At 40.4% G+C, this 25,212-nt stretch overlaps 1 protein-coding gene across 1 annotated transcript in view; it reads right to left on the minus strand.

Moving 5' to 3' along the window:
- Positions 1-16,530: 16,530 nt before the first annotated feature.
- dnah10 (dynein axonemal heavy chain 10) overlaps positions 16,531-25,212 on the minus strand; it is a 31,225-nt gene continuing 22,543 nt past the window's right edge. The window contains 22 exon segments of the mRNA XM_057355716.1: positions 16,531-16,980; positions 17,064-17,209; positions 17,298-17,478; positions 17,599-17,766; positions 17,870-18,081; positions 19,201-19,332; positions 19,413-19,584; positions 19,689-19,784; positions 19,920-20,129; positions 20,377-20,577; positions 20,901-21,084; positions 21,337-21,491; positions 21,581-21,735; positions 21,845-21,949; positions 22,228-22,501; positions 22,639-22,868; positions 23,163-23,442; positions 23,532-23,679; positions 23,766-23,987; positions 24,106-24,323; positions 24,446-24,582; positions 24,702-24,883. Coding sequence (XP_057211699.1) covers positions 16,834-16,980; positions 17,064-17,209; positions 17,298-17,478; positions 17,599-17,766; positions 17,870-18,081; positions 19,201-19,332; positions 19,413-19,584; positions 19,689-19,784; positions 19,920-20,129; positions 20,377-20,577; positions 20,901-21,084; positions 21,337-21,491; positions 21,581-21,735; positions 21,845-21,949; positions 22,228-22,501; positions 22,639-22,868; positions 23,163-23,442; positions 23,532-23,679; positions 23,766-23,987; positions 24,106-24,323; positions 24,446-24,582; positions 24,702-24,883 — 3,955 coding nt within the window. The 3' untranslated portion in view covers positions 16,531-16,833.

Here is a 25,212-nt window from a genome sequence, read left to right on the forward strand (position 1 = left end):
GACCGTAAGAAAAGTGATTAGTGTAGCCTGCTTCAACTAGCCTTGCACATAAAACAATATAACAAAAACATAGTTGATGACTAATAATAATCATGACCCTAGAGTCATGAAGAGTTTGAGAAGATTGCGGCATGATACTGTGACAAAATAAGTTTTTTGCCATAAGTATTGTTGGCGTTTTTAACGTGCCCTGATGGTTAAAGGAATATACAAAAAAGTACATTACCTAATGCATGATTAAAGGTTAGATCAGTATATCAGTTATTGTAAGAAATAATGTTTTTCAGTAATTATGATCTGAGTTATCAAGCATGATTATGTCTTGTTCATAGTAGCCTGTAGGTAAAGGCACAGATCCCAAAATTGGATAAACACTGCACATAGGACATGAATTCTGTTGACATCCAAATATAGTACTTATCATTTGCTTATCATGACTTCATCATGTGTGTGTGGCCCTTCAACTGAAGTGGTGACTTGATCCTTGGCGGTGAGCAATTCATGAAAAGAAAAAACACTCATATTTTGAGTGTGATTCATTGGCCAAAAAAGAGAAAACACAAAACAAACCAAATTGAAGATGAATTTGACCTATAGTATTGTTTACTTCTTTAAAATATTCAATAGAAATTGTGAGAATATTGTTATTGTGATTTTTTTTTCACCACGATAACCGTGTAGTGAAAACCTGATCATGACAGTCCTAGTCTTCATAATGTAGCTGACGTGGCCTTAAATATCAATACACCACAAATAGGGACTTTGCGTCCTCACAATGTCAAACTAGTACACACTCACAAAAAACACAGTAAACAAGCCAAATAAAATGGTCTGAAAAGGATGAAGTGTGCTGAAATTTCTCTGCACTGTTAATTTTCACTGTGTCAGGTATGTCTCTTGGTTTACAGTGTGCTAGGGGTGAAAAACTGAGAATAACTTAGTTATAATGAGCGACCGGTTTTTAAATCAGATTACAATGCAAACTTGTCTAATTTAATCAACAGAGTGCAGTATGACTTTTACCATGACCTTGTATAAGGGCAGAGCATGCATGGCAGGAGACTTTCAGATGCAATATATCTTACCTTGTCATTCTAAACGATTTTCTTATTGAGCAAACACAATTGATTGATATGCATGTCAATAGCCATTTGAAGGGTGATCTGTTCGTTTGTACGACCGTAATGATCACTCTTGCGTGATTGGACAGTGAGAAGCGCATGTGAGGGACCGGCCAAAAGAGTGGATAACATATACTCTAAAAACGCATAACAGAAGAGGCATGAAATAAACAGATTGATATTGAAAGTGAAGCAGAGAGGAAGAGAGGAGGAGTAAACGAATGGGCAGCAAATAACAAGAGGTCTGTTAATTGGATTGGTGGGAAGGTTAATCGAATCAGTTTTCTGTTCTGTTGTGGAGAAACTTACAGAATGATGTCAACATATTCAATGCCAGTCAAAAGTTTGAATTTTTGCTTCTCAGAACCGGTAAAAGTTTCAATTAAAGTAGTTTTATAGACAAATATAAATTATATATTTATATACATTTTTTGCTTACAAAATTTTAAATGTAATGGATGAGTTGGAAACCATCCAGCATGTATTGGAACGTCAACTTTGTTTGGAAAACATCCCAGGTGTATAAATCATGAGGCTAGCTAAGGGAATGCCGAAGAGGGAGCACATTTCCAATAAAGGCCAAAATGGCAACTTTGAAGAAGTGTGCGTGTGTGCGTGTGTGTTAGGCCGCGCGCACACCTGTGTGTTTGCAGTAATGTGACAGAAAAGCCAGTGGTAATAATATTATTTATTCCTCGTATTGTTTCTATCATCAGCAGTAAAAAAATCATGCAAAATTTTGAAAGAGTAGGTCTATCAAAATATAGGCTATTTGTTAAGCAGCATGAAGAGGAAAACAAACGAGTATCTATCAGTGTTTATGAATTCATTCTATTTTTCTATTCAGTTATTTTATTTATTCGATTTCAGTGTATTTCTTTATTGAAACGCTGTGTTTATTGAAACGAAACGGCACGCGTTTCCATTAACAATACAGTTTGACATTATAAACGTCAGATCAAGAGCAGGGTGCTTGTGTGCTGTGATGGCCTGTAGGTTACACTATAACCTTTCTGTTATTTAAACTTGGCGCAGTGATATCGAACTGTAATTCGGTCGACAGATGTGGAACTACTTCATAGGTGTGCGTTTGACTGAAAAATAATGCACACCCGTTGAACGTTCGTCAGCCAATCAGAATGAAGCATTCCACAGCCCCGTGGTATAATAACCAATAATAAATGTCAAATTCTTACATAAAACGTTAACCAGTCCACAACATCTTCTGCAAACCACTACAGCTATATGCTAACCACAGTACTAACATAATAATGATGTCTGCCTGAAAATCACAGATTCGGATGTCACACAAAAAGACACACAGACACTTATAAGATCAAGTCCCAGAAGTGCAGGGATCACAGAGATTAAAAAGACAAGCAGGCCATCTATGCGAAGTGTCTGAAGTGTGAGAAAAAACCAGAGAGATTGTGGAACTTTGTGAACTTCCCAGCCACGGTATTCATCACAGTTCAAACACAGACCTGTTGTTATATCACGCTTCTCAGAAATGTTGATAAGAAACGGCCAAGATGCTGAGAGGTGTTTTAACACCTCCCACTTATCTCAGGGTCATCAGAAATGGGCCGCGTCTCAACTTGTGAGGCAGGTCTGGTCATGGCTCTGTGAGGAGAGCATCGTGATTTTTCAATTCCCAACGTGGGAGCTGCGTGTTAATGATGCAAGCGACTTCAGCAGTTCTGAACACACCCTTATTTTCTGTTATGCTTATTCATTGGAGGAACCTGAATAGAATCTACATTTGTCTTCATGTTTAATATAGAAACAGCAAGCAGAGCTCTTTTAAAACATATCACTTGTGAATCTATAGTTTTGTGTTCTAGTTGGTAACCCTCGAGGCATACCTGCAGGTTTGACTCACTGAGAGAAAGCTACCATTTTATTACTGATAATAACAGCGCTAATAGTACAGGCAACACCACATGGTTCGTTGTGTGTGTGTGTGTGTCCTGCGTGTGCTTTCACGTGTTTTCAGAGCTGTTTTTAGGAATCGAGGTAACTGGTGACGCAAATCGTGAGGATTTATCTCAGCCTGCCCACCTTCTCACCAAAACATCAGTGCATATAAATAGCAGGCTCGTCTCGGTGCTATTATTACCCGCAACCTCATCCCAGAGCTCAACGTGCGGATTGATCCGGCTGTCTCCTCCTGAGAAGCAATGGGAGGGCTGCGAGAGGTCAGGCTGCTCTTTTTAACTGCACGCGTCACTGCTCAGGTCAGATGAGATATTTGACGTAAACAGTCAGTTTAATTGTACTGTTCTTTTGAGGTGACAGATATGAATCATGCTAAATGTCTGAATTTTATCAGACTATATTGGAAAGGAACATTGAACATTTAGCTAGCAGTAGAATGAAATAAATGACCAACTTGATATCATGAGACGCTTTAGCTATTAGAAGGTAGTAAAGCAATAGCACAGAAGAAAGAGTGCATTGGGGTCTTACATCAGCACTCTTGGAGCACTTCTCGTCCAATCAAAATCAAAATTCAAAAAGGTTTTAAAAAGAGGCAATCTATGACACTTTGCAGTACACTCTTAAAAATAATTGCTTCAAAAATATTGCTTCTCAATACCATAGAAGAACCTTTTTTGTATAAATGGTTCCATAAAGAACCTTTGACATCTGCAGAACCTTTCGGTTTCATAAAAGGTTCTTTGTGGTGAAAAAAGGTTCTTCAGATTATAAAAAGGTGAGAAAGAGAGAAAGGTTCTTTAAAGAACCTTTGACTAAATAGTTTCTTTGTGGAACCAAAAATGGTTCTATGGCATCGCTTTTTTATGGCACCTTTTTTAAGTGTATGGCTATTCAATGTAAGGATATATGTTTTGATATATATAACAGAATGAATTATAGTGTTTAAGCAAATAAAAAATAACAAAGAACAATGCCAAAAGGTTATCTGTCCTATGAACTTGAATAAATTGACATTCTGTCTCTGTTGTACTGTAAAGATGTGTAGGTCTAATGCACCAACCCTCAGATTTGAAAGTTAGTAAAAGATATTCAAAGAAACTTTAAAGTATTGATCCACAATATATTATGATTCACTCTCTGTTCAAATAATTTCTCACCACATTTATTTATTACACTTCTAGGGCGCCAATAATAAAATAAGCAGATGTGTGAAACTAAATCTGCCTAAAATTTGAAAATTATAAAGATGTTGACCTGTTGTGTGATTTCTTATCAGCAAATTCCTATAAAACTAGTTGAATGGATAATTGTACTTTATTTATTTCTTAATTTTAAACCTAATTATTTTGATCTTTGCATTTTAATTTCAAGGTCAAAGTTACATTCACATACAGGACAATTATACACTACACTCTTAAAAATAAAGGTTCAACACAGCGATGGCATAGAAGAACCATTTTTGGTTACACAACGAACCATTTAGTCAAAGGTTCTTTAAAGAACCATCTCTTTCTTACCTTTTTATAATTTGAAGAATCTTTTTTCGCCACAAAGAACATTTTGTTAAACAGAAAGGTTCTTCAGATGTTAAAGGTTCTTTATGGAACCATTTAGACAAAAAAAAGGTTCTTTATGGCATCAAAGTACCTTTTAAGTACCTTTATTTTTAACAGTGTAGCAGTAAAATGTTTTGTATACCTGCAACATGTGCAATGGTTTAAAACTATATACAATATACTGTATATACACACACTTAAACTAAATATTACAAGATTTAAAGAAGCGTGACCAGTTCATTCCAAGTATTTATAATACAAAAACACATTTGACCTAAAAGGTCCAAGACTCAACTCTGCTTTGAAAACGTTTATTTCAAGCCTTTGTCTATAATCGGAGACCTGGCCAGTAAGGTTTAATTGATACTTCTCCGTAAAAATAACTTTATTAAATAACACCGTGACCTTCAACGTCTTCTTGCAAATCTAATTTAGCTGTATGCCATCGATGTATTGAGCTCGATTCTATTTATGTAGACTAAATTATGTGAGAGTCAATTCCAGACACAACCAATCAGGTCAGGCCTATTTGGCTTTGTTTCAGTTCTCAGTTGGAAGACCAGCACCAGTTCCCCCAATGGGAAGAACCGGGGGAGGGGGGAGGGAACGATCTATAAGGAAAACTCAATTTAGCTGCTCATTTTCACTTTTATCTGCTCTCTTTGCCACCTGTACGTCAGAAGGGGGCCCAGTGGTAGCCAAACATGTCAGACCCAGCTGTCATTTACTCAAGCTAGTCTGCTGTGATCTCTCTGTGGTCCACTTTAATTACCCGTCCCCTCCTCTCTAGTCTGCTGAGGTCACACACTGGGAGCATATCCAACATAATGAAAAATCTTGCCACATTCCCATAGTTTGGGGAATGGCAGGACCCTGATGAACTGCATGGTCAACACGGCTAAAAGATGTTGACATGATAAGAGGTGAAGAAGTAAAGCCCTTTTTCGACTGTCTGTAAATTACACGTACAAAGAAATATAAAAGGATGCATTTCTTTATACATATATGTGGATACAGCACCTTAAAGACTTTAAAGATGGTGAAAAGAATGCATTATTGCTGACAGACTAAATTTATAACAAAAGTTTAACACAATTTTTTGCAGGCTAATAGAAGAGAGCTGAAATGCAGCAAAGTTATTATACATTATTATCATATCTTCGAAATTATTACATGGAGGTCCTGTGCGTATGTAACCCTATGCGTTTTGCTACTAAATAACATGTCAATGTAGTGAGATACTAAAATGCTGCACGATACAGCTATTTTATGGGCTCAATAAAACCAAGGACATCCACAAATAAGGTTAAACGGCTGAGAATATATATGTAATGCATAGTATGACTGCAATAAATGAAGAAAATCCATTAGGGAATCACATATTTGAAACTCACTCAGAGCTGACAATAAAATGTTCATAACATTTTATTTAAGATTTGTCATAACTTATATTACTAAAAAAGTCTTTACACTCTTGCAGGGTATGTACATCTATTTTTTCCATATGGACAATAAAAATCAATGTAATGTGAGATCCTCCTCTCTCCGCTTCATTTATTGTGGAAATGTGTGGTGTCTTCATATAAATAACTACTCAGGAGGCAGTTTGACCCTGATGCAAGTGAATGGCATTGAGCTGAGGATGGAGGGGATCCAGCTTTCCATGGGCACTGACCCAATTACCTGCTCGTACTTTTATTGATTTCAAAACCAACAACCCAACGGATGAGGAATACGGTTGGGATAGGAATAATCTAATACTGTATGATCAGATATTGCAGAGGCACTATGAAAGGGCCTCGGCTCTGTGCCCGTAACCCCTCTGGCAGCTTTTGTGTCCTATTTATCCTTTACACCCAAGTTCACACTCCTTTTTGTCACATTTCCTAGTGCTTAAGAATTTCCTACAGATGTAAGTCAATCCTCACACCATTGATTTGGTCCCTGTGACGCTTTTGGAATGTATTGATCTGTATTCCTACTTGACCTGATTTCCTTAACTGTTTAATCAAGGATTGACTGAATCAAGGCAAAGTATCAGAGGCATGCCATATTCTATTCATAGCTAGAAATGGGGATTAGACTCTCTTTCAATCGATCTGTGCCAAATATATACTTCAGGGCAGGTAATAAGCCTAAATTAAGGTACGTTAACAAAAAGTCCAAATGCAATATAATGCAAACAGATAAAAAGGAATAACTAACTAACCTTAGATTTTTTCTTCAAGTTCTTTCTCTGGCAGAAACCCCTGTGGGTTTCTTCTTGGATTGGCAGGCATCAAGCAGCTTCCTGCCAGGATTCTTGATTTCATCTCAGAAAAGAAAGCATTCCCCCGACTACAGAACTGAAAGGTGTCTTTGGGTGAGACGTACATACAGATAGACAAGAAGAGGGAGACATATGGACTTAAAAGGCTCATATATCCAAAAAACAGATTGAATTCCAAATGGTGATGAGTGAAATCCCATCTCAAGTGATACATGTATGTTCAGTCATTTGGACCAGACCATCCTCTTACAAAACACTGTTATTCACAATGCTTACACACAACAAACTTTTGAGGTTTTATGAGCAACACATTTATTTGCAACACTTTTTGTTGCCATTCTGTTGTAAAAGTTTTTATATTGTGTTCAATAAAATTTGCATTTGCTTTTTATTGCTTTTCTCTCAATGGTTGCAGATCTCTTGTTCTTATTCAACATTAATCTCCAACTGTACCTTCACAATATTGAACCACTGCGGTCTACTCACACATATTTAACTTATCAGTCTGCTAGTTTTATCTTCCCACTGTACAATGTTTAAAAGGGCCATAAACCCTCTCCCTGAACACTAAATTATTTCTTTAGTGGCATTATTTAAATGGTCCCATTATAGCAGCTAGCCCCATATCTTCTCACCTCTTTTCAATATAACTGCTGAATATGGAGGTTTTGAGGGCTGGCCAGTGTCTTTTATATGATTACATTATGTCTTTAAGTGGAGAATTGGGCTGTGACTTTGAATATGTTGCCAGCAGGTTGTTAATCCTGAAGATGGCTAGAGGAGAAAAGGACAATAGAAGGAGAGATACCTCAATACTAATCAGCTCAAAAATGTATCACAACTTAAGACTTAGCCAGGTGGCAAAACTCAACCTAAGAAGCATCTCTCGACTGCTGCAGCGGGCGGCAAGGTCCCCTACCCTCTTGATGGAGGTGAGCGCCACCAGGAGAGCCATCTTCATCGTGAGATGAGAAAGAGCGGCGTCTCCCAGGGGCTCGAAAGGGGGCCTTTGGAGGTCCGCCAGGACCACATCAAGGTACCAAGAGGGTACGGCGCACGGACGAGGCGGATTCAGCCTTCTCGCGCCCCTTAGGAACCTAATGATCAGGTCGTGCTGTCCCAGAGACTTACCAACGACTGGTTCGTGATGAGCGGCAATGGCGGCTACATACACTTTCAGTGTGGAAGGAGAGAGATTACTCTTGAGTCTCTCTTGCAGGAAGGACTACACGTTCCCGATCAAGCAACTCCGTGGGTCTTCTCCTCGAGAAGAGCACCAGGACGAGAAGAGGCGCCACTTAAAGGCGTACAGCCGCCTAGTGGCAGGGGCCCTAGCCTGAGTGATGGTCTCAACCACCGCAGGCGGTAGGCCACTCAGGATCTCCTCGTCCTGTCCAGACATGGAGGTTCCAGAGGTCAGGTCTCGGATGCCACAATGTGCCCTTCCCCTGTGAAAGAAGGTCCTTCGAAGGTCTACCACGGGGGAGAGCTTGCTCTTTTCCCGGTTGACCTGTAATCCCAGATGATCTAGGTGCCGAAGCACCAGGTCCCTGTGTGTACACAACAGATCTCGTGAGTGTGCCAAGATGAGCCAGTCGTCGAGATAGTTGAGTACGCGCATGCCCTTCTCCCTGAGGGGAGCGAGGGCGGCTTCCACGACCTTCATGAAGACTCGTGGAGACAGGGACAGACCGATGGGGAGGACCCTGTACTTATATGCCCGCCCCTCGTAAGCGAACCGCAGGAACGGTCGATGACGAGGGAGAATCGAGACATTAAAGTATGCATCCTTCAGGTCGATAGCCATGAACCAGTCCTGACATCTGATAGACGTCAGGATGCGCTTCTGCGTCAGCATCCTGAATGGCAGCTTGTGTAGGTGCCTATTCAGGGAACGCAGATCTAGAATGGGGCGAAACCCCCCGCCTTTCTTGGGGACAATGAAGTACAGGCTGTAAAACCCGCAGAACATCTCGGCTGGAGGGACGAGCTCGATCGCTTCCTTCGCCAGAAGGGTGGCGACCTCGGCCCGAAGCACGGGAGCATCCTTGCCTCGAACAGAGGTAAAGAGGACGCCCCGAAACTTGGGTGGGTGTCTGGCAAATTGGATCGAATAGCTGAGACAGATCATCCTCCCTTGCCACCGTGACGGTCTGGGAAGCGCTAGCCAGGCTCCCAGGGACCGAGACAGGGGGACTAGGGGTTCGATCTGCTTCATTGATCCCCGGAGGTGGTTCGATGGCTAGGGGTTGGGCTCGATGGTGGTCTCGATCTCCCTGGGATCATCCCATCAGGGTCACTTCTGCATCTGCAGCGGCTGGTGATGGGATGGTGCGCTCCTCCTCGACGTCTTCTTCCAGGGGGCCGCCTGGGTAGGGGGCGCCGTAGCCGGTGTCCAAGAGGGGCGGGGCTGCTTGGGAGCAGACACCGCATAGGACCTCGACGGCCGGTAGGCGGCTGGGTCGCGGCCATGTAGGATGTGTTCAATCGCCTCCATCTGCTTCTTCACCACCGAGAACTGCTGAGAGAAGTCCTCGACGGTATCTCCGGACTTTCTCAGCATCACGCATCTCTGCAAGATTGAGCCAGAGGTGCCTCTCCTGGACCGCACCGCCCTCACCCTCCGGGCGACCAAGGTTCCTGCATAAGCCCCGGGTCGGTCTTTCCCTCGTGCAGCTCTTTCAACACCTTGGCCTGGTGGACCTGCAGGATGGCCATAGCGTGGAGAGAGGAGGCAGCTTGGCCTGCAGCAGTGTAAGCTCTCGACACCAGAGATGCCGAAAACCTACAAGCCCCCCAGGTGGCCGCCGTCTGCGGGCACAAGTGCACCGCGACGGCACACTCTGCCTGGGGGATATCGACGTATCCTCTAGCTGCCCCACCACCGAGGGAAGAAAGGACGACGAAACTAGTTTGACATGCACGCGCCAAAAAGGGGGCATTCCAGGTCTTACTGAGTTCCTCATGCACTTCCGGGAAACACGGCACTGGGGGCGTGCGCAGCCCGGAGCCGCGCTCAAACCCGAGGTACCATGTATCCAGCCGCGAGCGCTGGGAGAGGCAGTGCGGAGAGGCACTGCAACCCAATGCCCACGGAAAGCATGGCTGACATTTCGACGTCCACTTCTTCCTGGGCTCGACCCCCCGAGGGAGGGAGCTCTGAGGAATCGTCGGAGTCAGTTGCCAGTATGTCAACTGACATTCCGAATACGTGGTTGAGGAACAAGATGGTGGGACCGTCTCTTGGGGAACGGTCAAACGAGCGAGATGAGGTGCGACAGGTCCGCGAGCCAGTGGTTGACGGATTAACGCTCACAGTAATCCTCATATCACCCTCTCTGCTCACCATAGCGGATGGCCTGGCCGTAGCCACTGCTGTCGCGGAACGGGAAGCAGACGAGGTGGTGGCTGAGTCCCGAAGGAACACAGCCACCCGTGAATGCAACGTCTGAATAGTCATCCACCCGCAGTGCGGGCAGGACGTATCCACAAAGGCTGCCCCAGCGTGCTGGAAACCCAACACTTGAGGCAGACATCGTGTCCGTCCCCCTCCTCGATTAGTGTGTTGCACCCACGAGAACAGCGGGACATGCCACGTTGGAGAAATTAGCTCTTTTAGAGAAAAAACTTGAACACTTCTGGAACTGCCAAGACGCCCAGGGGAAGTCGCTGCAGGAAGGGACAGTCTGCTGCACCACGTCGTAATATTCCAGCAGTAATTCAGCGTAGAGTTTGAAGTCTCGAAGTCGATCATGTGTGAAGGCTCCAAAGAACAAAATGTGAATGAATGCAGCACGCCGTCTCCCTTTTATACCCAGATATCCGGGGGCGGAGTCCGGCATGCAAATTGAATTCGCCAATTTCATTGGCCTTTTCTAAACTAGTCAGAAATTGATAGGTTCTCAAGACGAACCCCATCTGTCGGTTCGACACAACATGGAGAGACCGACAGAAAGGGAACTTCTTCCACTGAATAGTACATTTTGTTTTGGTTTTGACAAAAATTACATTCTGAACACTGAAGCACAGTATGAAACTTGTTCGCTTCTTTCATTTCTCATTCACAAATAACCAGCAAAGAAGCTTTTTTTAATCACAGATGATTGTCTCAGTGCTTTTTTATAAAAGAAGTGAAGGGATAAAATAAATGCTCTGAATGCAGGTGCATGCTAAATGTGGCGCTCATTCTTCACCAACCTCGACAACCTGCATTACTGGCTCTAATTCTAGACACTATTTTGGTCAGATTAGTCAAAGCATTGGGACAGGTCACCACCTGGGTGAAAAATAATAAGAGAATGAGGTCATTGCCATGGGCTCTGAAGAAGGCTGAAAAGTTGTATGTTGCTAAAATTAATTTGAACTTACTTGTAAAGTTAATTTAGCAGTAGTGGCATATCAATCATGTGTGAAGAATTAATGTCACAAAATAAAATAATGGCCAAAAGTGATGTCCAACTTTGGAAAATTGGCATCTCGTTGTTGATATTATATTATTTTACAGACATATATAAAATATATAAGATATATTAAAACTTTTGTATGTATTTACTACAAAATATAACTACACAAGAGGATCAACTAATCTTAATCACAGATAAAATTGTGACCAATATATGTATGCTTTATTCATGTGAGCATTTTTACGTATTTTTGTATATCAGAATAAAACCCATGCACATTCCCTGAAATATTATAGTTTTATTTTTGGGCTAATAATTTTGTTATACCATAAAAGCGTCTGCCAAATGAATAAATGTAAATGTCCATTTTTGCTTATATTTTGATGGTTTAATGTAACCTCCAGACACCACTTCTGGTCACTGTTGCATATCTTAAATACAGTTCAAATAGCTCTTACTGTATTGAGAGAAATTTTGCTGCACCCACATACAGTAAATTCCACATTTTGTGAAATGTATCATGATCTTGGTATACAATAATTATTTCATAACCCCACTTAAGGGCAAAACATCAAACAGAATCGTACAATGCAGGTACACTGTAAAAGATGAAATTCTTACTTAGTCTTTTTTTCTTGTTTTCCAGTAAAAATGTCTACAAATTCTTGAATCAAGATGCATTTTCTTGATGAGCAAAATGAAAATAAGTCTTGTTTTTAGTAAAAAAATATGAAATTTCAGTGAATTTATGCTTAAAACAAGCAATAAAAACTGCCAATGGGGTAAGAAAAATAATCTTGAATTAAGGTTTACCTTTTTCTTAGTCACTCAATTCAAGATTATTTTTCTTACCCCATTGGCAGATTTTTTTTTTGTTGCTTGTATTAAGCACAAATTCACTGAAATTTCCTATTTTTTTTACTAAAAACAAGACTTATTTTCCTAGGTCAGTTTGCTCATCAAGAAAATGCTTCTTGATTCAAGAATGTTTAGACATTTTTACCGGAAAATAAGAAAAAAAGACTTAGTAAGAAAGTCATTTTTTGCAGTGAGTCATCGTCCTACTCGACAGTATATAAAAAGGTCAGTGATACTGCCAAAGGCCAAGAAAACCTAAAGCAATCTCATCAAATCTCCAACATGACTCATGCAGCAGTTGCTGTCTTATATGAACTCTGATGAATAGATCAAACATAAGCCAGTCAGATCTCATACTTCACCAAATTTAGACCCAGAGGATAGTGAATCAAATAAGCACATCCGCCTGCCTTGTTTATAATTCTGAGAAAAAGCTTAATCTTCTTGTAACCGCAGGTTATAGTGTGTCTGAGCGGCCATTATACAGAGACCAAAGCTTACAGAAAGCATCAATTTAAAAAGTGCTGTTTTGATCCGAACATACATTTACACAAATACATTTACATCAAATAATGTACATACTGTACACTTTTTCTATATTTACTAAAACAAAACGTTAGCACAGATATGCATAAATCTCACAGGTAAATGCTGAATTATGCAGTTTCCAGATTGAGGCAGTCTGAAAGTAAGGATAATGTTGCATTATTAATCTCATATTCAGTCATCACTATTTTTCTAACCTTCTCTGTCAGCGGGTTGAAGTCTTTCCATAGCAGCCACCGTCTAGTTGAAGAGCCTTCACTGTGGATAAGATCAGTGTCATCTTGACTTCCAGATGTCTGGGGTGAACACTACTAGCTGGAAGTAAAGTAAAATAGGACAATGGGATTTGTGGAAGGAATCCTACAGTATGTGACCCAGTCTGTTAAAACCTAGCTAAGGTCATTTTTGTCTTAATAAATATGACCTTGATATCTTTATTATTGACTAAGCACAGTCATGTTAAAATCATAGTGAAATTAATTGTAAAAATCAGACTTTGATGCTTGTTATTTCATAATCAGATTTTGACACTTTACCCTGGTTTTCACAGACTTGGTCACATGTCAATAAATACATAAAAAACAATTAACTGCTGAAGTGCTGAAATTACATTATTTGGCAGAACAGAATATGTAAATTTGTAAAATATTGGACCATCAGTTTTTTACCATTAAAACCATTATAAAAAGAATAAAATTAATTATATACATTGCAATGTATTTGGACCAGTAACACTTAAATGTCCAGCTTGTGAAATTTAGCATCTAGCGGTGAGGTTGCGAATTGCAACCAACGGCTCACTCCACCACTCCCCCTCCCTTTCAAAGCACTATGGTGGCTGGCACGGAACTAAGATGTTGTCACGTTTTCACTTCTTTCCCGAATGAGATAACTTATTTACAAAACGCGCTCTGTAGAACAGTTTGTCCGTTTAGGGCTATATGTAGAAACAACATGGTGAATTCCATGCAAGGGGACACACGTTTATGTAAATAGCTCATTCTAAGGTAATAAAAACATATAATCTTCATTATGTAAGGTATTTATACACCTCTGAGGACAGAGTTATGTATATTATATTGCATTTCTGTCAATAGATCATCCTTAATATCACACATTGCACCTTTAATGCAACAAATGACAGTTTACCAGAAGCCAGCACATTACCAGTAGACATCACCATTAGTTTCCAGTGGTCCCATTAGAACCATTAAATCGATTAGATTATCTTTAATGGGTTCTGTTGTATTTCATCAGAATGGGTTGGATACTACTAGCATCTATGAGCACAAGGGAATATTTTTGTAATTTTATTATCAAGTATACATTAATGATAAAATGTCCATATTTAGGATGATAAAGAGGAAGGTACTCGCAGAAAGATACACTGGGATCCTCACTTCACAGAGAACATTAGGGGCCGTGGTGAGCTATTTCAAGACAAAACAAATGTTGGAGAAATAGTAAGGGGAGAGACAAAGAGCTCATCTATGTGTACTCTCACTGAAGAATCAGTTCAATTATGAAAATGAATGTTCTTATGCAAGATGGTCTATTCTACCTGAAGAAAGTTGTGTTTGATGTCCCCTTCATATCAACGGCAGATGCTCGGTGGTGAATGCAGCACTGAATGTACTGTATGCAACCTAAAGGCACCCATTTTTGCTTAATTTCTGGCAAGCTTCATTTGTGTCCTTCATTCACAGTAAACAAAGTCAGTGAAAATTATATTGTGTAATGACAACTTATTGTGATGAATACAGAACAATAGCTTACTTCTGAGTCGGTGTCATAGAAGAATAACGCTTTATAACTGAAAAATAATGTGGTGTTATTATTATAGCATCTGCCAGCACGGGCAAACTAAAGAGACATACATTAAACATTGGTCATTATGAAACCCCAGTCTGTGCAAGTGAAGCTACAGTACCACAAATGTTGGAGCCGCTCAGTAAACATCTGATGTCAAGTCTGTTATCTTTATCCAAACAGACACAAAATCCTATTGTGGTCTCGGATCATCTCAGAATCGCCACTGACGGTAGGCGTATATTTATAGGTTTTAGTGCTTGAAGCTCTCACAGAGAGTTGAACATAACTTTGATCAGATTCTCAAGGATAGCTTCTACATCAATAGCCCTTGGTCTCAATAGTATTAGATGGATATTGTGACTAAAATATGGACCTAATGTATTGGTCTCTATTCAAATTTCATGGGTGTCCTTTCTGATCACCCCAAAAAATGTTACCTCAGTTGGAGAAGCTGTAGTATACTTGGTAAAGCAGGATTAAATGGGTAGTTCACCCCAAAATAAAAATCCTGTCATTATTTAACCTCGCTGATGTGGTTAATCTGTACGACTTTTTCCTTCTGTGAATCACAAAAGATATTTTGAGAAAAGTCTCAGTGGTTTTGTGTCCATACAATGGAAGTCTGTGGAGTCCAATGTTGTTTGGGTTCTGCAGATGAATGTCATACAGGTTTGCAATGAAATTAGGGTGAATAAATGATGAACAAATTCTCATTTTGGGTGAACTATCCCTTTAATAACGAAAGTAAATGCATAAATGCATAAAGGTAAATGTTTGGTAACAGACAGGATCTCTGAATCAGGTGTGTTCCTTCAAAGACGAACTTCCATTAGGTTCAGCCTGTTTTAACTGGCTTTATTTATGTAGGGTATACATCACAGAGATGTTGCTCGAATCACTTAAGATAAAGGGGAAGGTACAGTACAGTATATGTCACCCCATGTCACACTTATTAAGTTGCCCATTAAAGGGATACTTCACCCAAAACTGAAAATTCTGTCATCATTTACTCACCTTCGAGTTCTTGCAAATTTGCAAAAAAAAGTTCATGCAAATTCCCCATTGACTACCATAGTAGGAAAAAATACAACGGTAGTCAAAAGTGGCCCAGAACTGTTTGCTGTCCTACATTCTCTTCAAAATGTCTTCGTTTGTGTTCAACAGGGGCAAGATATGTTTGGTTATAAGCATTCTTCCAAATATCTGTCTCTGTGTTCATCAGAACAAAGAAATTTATACAGATTTGGAACAACTCGAAGGTGAGTAAATAATGACAGAATTTTCATTTTTGGGTGAAGAATCCCTTCAATAGGTCCCCAAACCAGGTGTGAGAACTTAAATGCATTTCTTTCCGATACCAAAGCATGTAATGCACTAAAAAGAGCTGAGTTTCATGTATGTCTGATATTCAAAGTTATGTAAAATGAATATATGATTGTCTTTCTCCGTTTGTCCTTTGTTATAATATGTACACAAACTGATCACAGTCACCCTGGTGTATTAAAAAAGCCAGTAGAACATGAGTACTAAAACTGAAAAACTGCTGCCTAAACTGAGCTAAGTTTGACCTGGAAATAAACAATTTTATAGTAATTGTACAGTACAGTCATTTTTAAATGGCACCAACGTTGGTGAAGTGAATGTGGACAGTGCGCCCCCCAGTGTTGAAGTAATGTAATACAAATGGCAAAGCATTTGAGGACAATTTACCAAAAAATCATTTTTTGTGATTTTTTTCTCAATTAAAACATATCACTTTTTGTTCTCTGGAACACCAAAAAAAGATATTTTGAGAAATGTCTTTGTGGTTTTGTGTCCATACAAAAGAAGTCAATGGGGATCAATGTTATTTGGTTACCAGCATTCTTCAAAATATCTTCGTTTGTGTTCTGCAGAAGAAAGTCAGGTTTGAAATAATGAGTAAATAATTAAATAATTTTTCGTTTTTGGGTGATGTTTCACTTTCAGGATATGTAAAACGCATATGATGCAGAGGCAAATAGACAAGAAAAATGTAAGCCCTTTAATTGCTTTTGTGGTTATTTGTTAAAAAAATAGAAACTAAAAAGGAAAAATAAAATAAAATTAATAAAAAGTACAAAAACAGTATCAAAAAATACTTCTATGTGGAATCAAGAAGCAATAATGCTTTGCATGTTGCCACCATGTGGTCACAAACACAAAACTTGCAGGTGTTTTAAATAGTAATTAAATCAGGTCACAAACCTTTAAGAACAGTAATTATATCATTCTGTAATATAAATTAAGTTATATAAACCTGTTAAAAACATCAAGATAACAGTTAATGATCTGTCAATGACAGATTATCAATCAGCATTAAGACACAAACACACTCCCTGCAGCACCCAGTGAGAAATGTGTTTAGGGGTGTGGAGATCAGCCTCAAACACCAGTCCGACACCCATAGCGTTCCTCCTCATGGAGGTGGTGTAGACCGGAGTCCTCAGCGTATTCTAGATTCAAAATAATCCAGAAAAACACTTTATAGATTATAGCTTTTAAGACAATCAATTTAAAGATAAAAACAGTGTTTTACCTGGAGTTTAAGGCGATGTGCTTCGATCGGTATTATTCTCAGAATGGGCAGCTGGGCCACTAGGACTCTGGGTTTGCAGCGGACAAGACAGCTCTTTTCAATGTCCCAGTCTGCACCCTCCAGATGTAAACCTGATACAAAACAACCTGATAGAAAAGAAAACACCAATGAACTCAATGACAATGAATGTATTGTATATGCAGGGTATGCATGTGCCTGTGTGTGTGTTCTCACCCTGTCCCGGTTTAACTTTGACCTCATCCTCACTCCTGTATTGTGTGACCTCAGTGTACAGGGTGGAGTGGTCCAGTGGCCAGCCGTTCTTCCTGCAGGTGGCCTGGACCAGTGCAGTCAGGTATGATTCTGGGATGTGTAACCCTGACAACCACATCACCTTGGGTTCTCCCTCCTCCATCTATGGTGAGACAAAATTATCATTTACAACAACTTGACAGAAATAAATGAATAAATAATAAACGTAATTATAATTGTAAAAAAGAACTGTCTGTCTGGGTTTATGATTGTAAATTCTCACCCATAAACTGTACTGTTCATAGCGTCTCTTGAAGTGGATCATCCAGTTTCCTAGAGATTTGAGAGTCTCTGGGGCCAGTTTCCTCCAGATTATAGGAATCTGGCCGTTAAACAGAGCTCTCGCCACCTCATCCAACTCACTGCTCATTCCAACCTCTCCGGCCAGGGCCTGTACACACAAACACACACCTATATATCTACCTATATATATACTTTATAAATCTTATAAACAAAATGCATGCATGCATCTCAATATATCAAATGTCACTCACCCGTTGTAGCTCAGCCAGTGAACGGCACATCCTGACGGTAAGTTTGTTGAATCGCTCTAGCTCTTGTAGCAGCACTACAGATGTGGGGGAGATCTCGAGCCCAAACTTCTTTCGGATCACGTCCAGGTCAAACACTTCGGGCAGTTTGCTTTGAATGTCCCGCGCCACCTGGCTGATGTACTCGTCCCGACTGATGCCACCGCCGGAGTCACCTTTAGATTATATGTGACAGAAAATGTAATTAAACACAGCAAGCACTTGGAGGTAAAATAGTTGATAATTGACATTGTCACAGTATTGACTGAGGACTGATCACTTCTGACATGTGTTCTGACAAAGTCCTCTAGATTTTTTTCAATATAACCTTTTAATCACCTTTCACAGGCAGAGACCTCTGCTGAGCATGTGTGAGCACTTTATCTTAAAGGAACAGTTCACCCAAAAATGAAAATTCTGTCATCGTTTACTCACCTTCGAGTTGTTCCAAATCTTTATAAATGTCTTTGTTCTGATGAACACAGAGAAAGATATTTGGACGAATGCATGTAACCAAACAGTTCTTGGACCCCATTGACTACCATAGTAGGAAAAATTACTTTTTTTCTGTTGAACATAAAAGATGATATTTTGAAGAATGTAGGACAGCAAACAGTTCTGGGGCACTTTTGACTACCATTTATTTTTTACTACTATGGTAGTCAATGGAGTCCAAGAACTGTTTGGTTATAAGCATTCATGCAAATAGCTTTCTCTGTGTTCATCTGAACAAAGAAATGTATACAGATTTGGAACAACTAGAGAGTAAATCAAGACAGAATTTTCATCATACAGACACGTATGATATCATTCGAAGCTGTAAAGGGTTTACATTTATTTGCGTAGATCCACAAAAACCACAAAACATTGTGCTTTTGTAAAATAAAGAAAGCCAAAAGGATGCACTTTCTGCCATCTGTGAACTGTTTCTCTCCGTTCGCAGAAGAGCTTCAAGTGCACGTGTGATAAGACGTTATGTTGTGCTTTTTAGGCTGCCATTTACAGTTTTTCAATGCAACAGACACTATAATCCCTGAACCTTCTAAAGAGCAACACTCTGTGGTGCTTTTAAGTGGTCAGAACGGACTTACAAAACGTATTTTGGATTTAACACCTGTTATAAACTCAGAGATGTGGATTCGGACGGCAATTAAATTACCGCACGACCTTGGTGTTTGTCAAAAAACGGTAGGTAATTCGGCCGGGGATTTTTCCACAGGTGCTGGGAGAAAAACACAGATATTCTGGATTCGGACGGCAATAAAATCACCATTTACCCCCGTAAAGATCTGTACCTGTCTGTGGTTGGAGCTCTATAAGATGCGTCCACATGTCTCGGGCCGCCTGTGTGTAGTATCCAATCTCAGCATTAGGATGCAAACCAAATACTTCTGCTGTGTTAGCAAGGGGCAGAGACTCAATCTCATCTACAAAACATGACATGAAAGAGTTTGAGTCACACTCCAGTCAGATTCTTTCTGATGCTAGACTGCAGGCAGTGACATACCGACATAAACCTGCTTGGGTCCGTCTGGTGGAATCTTGTAGTCCACATTTTTATCGTGAAAGAAGTGAAAGGGCTGAAATGCGTCAAAGATGAAGTCTCCCAGATACTCATCCATATAAACTGTGAGGATCCTACGATCAAAGCTGTCAATAGCCCTGCCGCCATACATCACCTAAGACACATTCAAAATGATTTACTAAACATGCAAGAGACGTTTAAATGGTGTGAAAGATAAATATATGGTCTCTACCACTATTTTTATTAAATAAATTTGACCTCTCCAATTAGGTATTTGAGACTTCCCCATGGTATCATGGCATCTCCTTGGGTTTGGGCTTTGGTCAGGTAGGTGTCCAAGATTTCCATACACACCTGAGAGAGGATATAATAGATATGTCATGAAAAGTGCCTCAGAATCAATCAACGATCGATTTGAAAGCTAAAGTATGATCACTACATTTCAAACACATTTGGATTAGACCAGCTACAAAAATGTTCAGAACTTACCAGGAAGTCAGACTCATTGAAGTCATAAGGCACATTCCAGCCAATCTTTCCGTACTTGCGTCTCTCTTGTACCACAGCGTGGAAGAAGGTCAGCACATAAACCAGACTGCGGAAAGCTGGGTGAGCACAGCCCATCAGCTTGTCGTGAGGGATCTTGAAATACGTTGCCCTCATGTTCAGCTTCAACCCATTTGGAGGTTCTGTAACAACCTGAAGGCAAAAATTAGAGGCGTGATAAGAAAACTGGATAATATGGAAATTAAAAAACAGTTCATTTAGAATATACATTTTAACAATTAGTAAGAAAGTCCTTTGACCTGTGACTTTATTAGCATTGTAAGCGACATTCTCTACCAGTACTAGAAAAACACCACACAGCTATTGCTATCTTTGATTTCTCCCTTGATTCTAGTTAAAACCCACTTATTTCTTCTCAGGTGGTAAAATGCACGCTGACCTTGAAAGACTTCTGGAGGATGCCGATGGGGAAGTCTTTAATGGGCTCTGTCGTGAGCCACAGGCGGAAATCTGGGTGGGGTTTACTAATTCTTTCCAGTGCTTTCTCCAGATCCTTTAGCCATTTCACCAACAGATGACAGTTCTGCAGCATCAGCCACTGGCCTCGGGCCACTGCCGTATCCAACAACTGCAGTGCAACCTGAAATCCAAATCTCATATCTTTACAGTTCTATAGCCATCATAAAATTCAAATGTAAATATGTTATCTTAGTGACAGTCAAGATTCAATGCTCCACTGAAGCGTATTGTACTCTTGTCAAGCATTGTTGGACTGAAACATATCCCTGTTTTCATTATTTCTCAAAAAGTAATTACTATTGGTTACACTTCATGTTTGTATGTGTGTTTTGCAAATATTCAACCAATAAAACTTTCACAACATAGTGTTTAATTACTGATATTTTGTTTTCATTTTCTGTAAAGTGGCAGTTTTGGGGATCCAAAGTTTCTTCTCTTCTGTACCTTCTCTTGTCCCTGGCCCATAGCAAGAAATTTGAGTCTGTTGGTCCCAAAGTCTGTGCGTTTGGCCAACTTCATCAGATCATTGGCCGGTTCTGAGCCTGGACTCAGAATAAACACGATGGGAGAGTTTGGGGAGCTCTGCTCAAAGATAGCTTCAAAACTGATCACTGGGGGCTGCACAAATCTGAGTGACAGAGTACAGACGAAAAAAAGAGAGAAACACACACAGAGAAAGAGAGAGAGAGTATACATTTCTTCCTACAAAGACACATGCTTTCTGACACAAATTGCTTGGATTCTTCAACACTGCATTTTGTCATTAACAAACGCGAGTAGCGAGTACAAAGCAACAGAATGCATCAATCTGCCAATGAACATCTGATATATTAAAACCTTATTTAATAAGCATCTGATTTTGCTAATATGCATGACTTACTTCTCTCCCATAGTTAGCGTGACATAATCGCTGACGGCTCGGTAGACTCGGTCCAGCCTGAAGCAGCGGATCAGCAGAAGCTTCTGGAAGGGAGTGAGGTTGTCTTTGTACTTCATGGGAAAGGCAGCCTGCTCCGGACCATCCAAATTGTACCACTGGGACAGAGGGACAGTGTGTGTAGGACTGTGTTCATAATACTAAATATCTCACCGTGGGCATGAAATCTGAATGTTTTTCCACTCACTGTCTTCCATTCTTCAAGATTCTTCTCTATATCATCAGCCAAAGTTCCAAACTCATTAGGAAAGAGTTCCATAAGACGCACTATATCCTCCCAACCCTGATCAGGCAGCCAGGTACACGGCTTCTTACGCTGACTTTTCTCTAGGGACAGGTTACCTGAAGAGAGGAAGAACATCAGATAAGTAGTTGTATTTCTAGAGGTAAAGAAAGAGAGGGAGGTGGAGATAGTACTATGTCTAGCAAGAAAGTCTTCCTGAAGTTTTACCTTTGAGGAAGAACTCTAGTTCATCCTGAGGAGCCCGACCCTCAGCCTGCTCGATCTTAATAGTCATGTTGAAGGAGAAGAGAAGTTTGTGCCTCTCAAACAAACCTGCAAAATGTGTAGTTTTAGTTTGCATTTCTTTGCAATTCCACAAGGCATTGATAGTGACAACCTCATGGAATAGACCTTATTTTACCGTAGGTCATTTCAGACACTTTTATCCAAAGCACTAAATATAATTCAAGCTATACATTTTATGAACAGGTAGTTTCCTTGGAAATTAAACCCGTGACCTTGGTGTTAGCGCCATGCACTACCAACTGAGCTACAGGAAAGCATAATGGTTTGTGTTTCTGATTTAACAATCGGAGATCAAGTGTCCTCACCGGTACAGCCATAGTTATACACGTTCTGGGTGAGTGTATCCATGATGTTCTTCAGTCTGTTGGACAGGATGGCATGAAGCAGAGACTTGGACAGTGAGAGGTCAAACACATCCAGGAAGGACGCAAGCGAATATTGATACATGCTGTTGACCAGAGCCATCTCAGCCAGGACGAAGAACAGGACAGCCCCACGCTTGGCGGCCGGACGGTAGCCGTCTCTCAGCATGTCAATATCGATGGCTGTTTTTTCTGCCAGCTTTAGTTTCTCAAAGACCTGTTAGAATTAAAAAATACTTCATTTTACTCATTGAAAAGGTCTTAACATTTAACAACAGTATCTGTGAAATATTTACTGTATGGAAAAGTTAGAATGTCCTAAGCATTATGCATGTGTGTGTGCAATGAACTGACCTCGCCGGCCTTGGATTTGGTTTCCTCCAGGGTGTGGATCAGCTCTACATTATCCAGCATGTTTCCAGTAGACGTGGCCAGTTCTCTCAGCAGCGAGTCTTCTAGGTCTTTAAGCAAACGCTTGTTCTCACTAGTCTCCTGAATGAGACGCTCTCGTTGCTCCTCAAGCTCCTTACGCTCGAATCCCACAATGACACTCAGCAACTGGTCTTCCAGCCCCTTCAGTGTTACTAATGGACATTTAAAGAAAAGCATTTAACACTTCTTCATATTGTTATGCAACATCAGATTTTAGACCCATTCACATCAGAATACATTTACATTTAGCAGACGCTTTTATCCAAAGCGACTTACAGAGAGTTCAGGGAGCAATAAAGCGATATGTCATACAGGAGCAATAATACAATAGGTGATAATACCAAGTTACTCGTTTCCACAAAAGCCAGAACAATAATATGAGATTAGATTCTGAATTAAGGTTTCTTGTGCAAAACAGGTAGTTATCACATAAAGTTTGCTCTCACCGGTGTAATTGATTACCATGGCCTTCCCAAACACTGCAGGAGAGAACTTAGGGTTTGCCAGTTTGGTATTGAGGTAGAGTTTGAAGTTGGGATCATAGTCAACTTCTTTATCACCCAAAACCACCACCTGACGCCCCTCTGCTCCTTTAACATTCTTCTCCAGGACATTGTCAATAACTGGGTCAATGTATTCATCCACATCTTGGAATAGGAATGGGAAGCCATATTTGATGGCCAACTCCAGCCCCTTCAAGAAGTCTGGGTCATTGAATGAGGAGATCTACAAAGAGCGAGAAAAGAAGGACAACTGTTCCACATCTTTTAAGATTTATTTACAGATAAACATCAGACAAGGGTGCATGTTAAAACCTTTAAATTGTTTTTCTCCTCTTTCTTTTTGATCCAGTTGAGGGCTTGCTGCTGTGGGTCGATGCACAAAGGGAAGCGACTGGCTCTGGTGGTCAGGATGCCATTCTGTACTGAAAGCTCATCTGGAGGAAGACCTTCAGAGCCCCACCTAAGAAAAGTGCACAGATGTTTTTCCCCCACACACAATATTCATTCTTTACCCATGCACTTATATTTTATAAGCCAGTATCTCACCTGCTGATCTCCACCTCATCTGTAAGCAGGTTTTCTATTCGGAAGGGTCGGCTCAGAGGAATGCCTCTCTCCAGCACGTCCTTCTGCCAAACCTCATACACCATCTCATTGCGGAAGTCCCAGCTGAATGCTCCCTCATAACTGAGGAAGGCAGAGCAGATGAGACAATCTCCCAGAAGACGCACTCGCTTCTGCTTCAGCTCGTCCAGATCCTTAGTCCAACTACAAAGAATACGGAAATATGAAGCTAATAGACACACCGGGAGGTTTCTCAAAGATGTAAGATATGTTCTGTAAAGTAAAGTGTGAATTTATGTAGCACTATGGCATGTAAACTGACCGATCATTTTCTGATCCCAGGCCAGTGATAAGTTTGTCTGCAGCAATGAGTCTTCTCTCCATAACCTCAGCCTCCTCCTGCAAAAGCTGCTTTTCTGTCATAGCAGCTTCATATTTGTCTCCAAGAGCTCCAAGTTCCTTCTGGATGGCACCGAGCTCACTTTGGATTCGCTCTAGTTCGCGCTTACTCTGGAAGAAATTCCTCTCCAGTCGAGCCACCTTTCAATGTGACAGTAATGTACATTATTCCTTGTTTAAGAAATAAAATCTAAACACAGTTGTTATGATTCTCGCATACTGTATACTGTATAGTATCAAAAAAATGTACTGGTATATCAGACCTTCTCCCTCTTAGGTTTGATATCTCTGGCCACGTTGCAGTAGCCCATAACCGCCACCACGAACCTTAGCATGCCAGAACCAGCTTTACTGATGGCCTGCATCTCCTCAAGGCTGGTGTTTAGGTTCCTTAGGTAAGCTGAGAATATGATAAGGAGGCAATAAAATAGCTGACCACGATCATTTTTATGAAAAGGTTTATAACCAAAGATTTGAGATTTGAAATCATCCTGTTTTTTGTTGTTGATGCTGGTTTACCTTTGACTGTTTTGATTTGACCTGAATTGATCAAGTCACAGTCCATCTCCATAAGCGAGCGCAGGAAGTTGGCCTCTGACATCATGGCCTTGGCCGTCTTCCAGTTGATCTCTTTGTAGCCGCGTATTACCAGGATACACTCACACACAACCTGCACCTGTTTGGGTGGCTTTGCAAAGGATCTGTAACACCATGACGAAGAGAGATGAGACACAGAAGAGAACAGCATAGCAGATGACAACCATATATCAGAGGTGCCAAATTATCACAATAGCCTGTAATGACACAGGAACACACAAGAAAGGATCTTCAGTGTTCATTTTCTTCAGAAAAATGACCAAAAAAGAACAAAGAGTAACTGAAAGAAGTACAGAGAGAACTGGAACATCATGGTTGTAATACTACTTTTTTATACTTTTTGTAACATTAAAGAAAGGAACTTGTTAGATTTATTCCCTCTGCCTTTTTCTACAGATAGAAACATAAAACATATTGCACACAAATCTGTCCA

The sequence above is a fragment of the Triplophysa rosa genome, linkage group LG2 (assembly GCF_024868665.1).
Source record: "Triplophysa rosa linkage group LG2, Trosa_1v2, whole genome shotgun sequence".
In the NCBI taxonomy this organism is placed as follows: Eukaryota; Metazoa; Chordata; class Actinopteri; order Cypriniformes; family Nemacheilidae; genus Triplophysa; species Triplophysa rosa.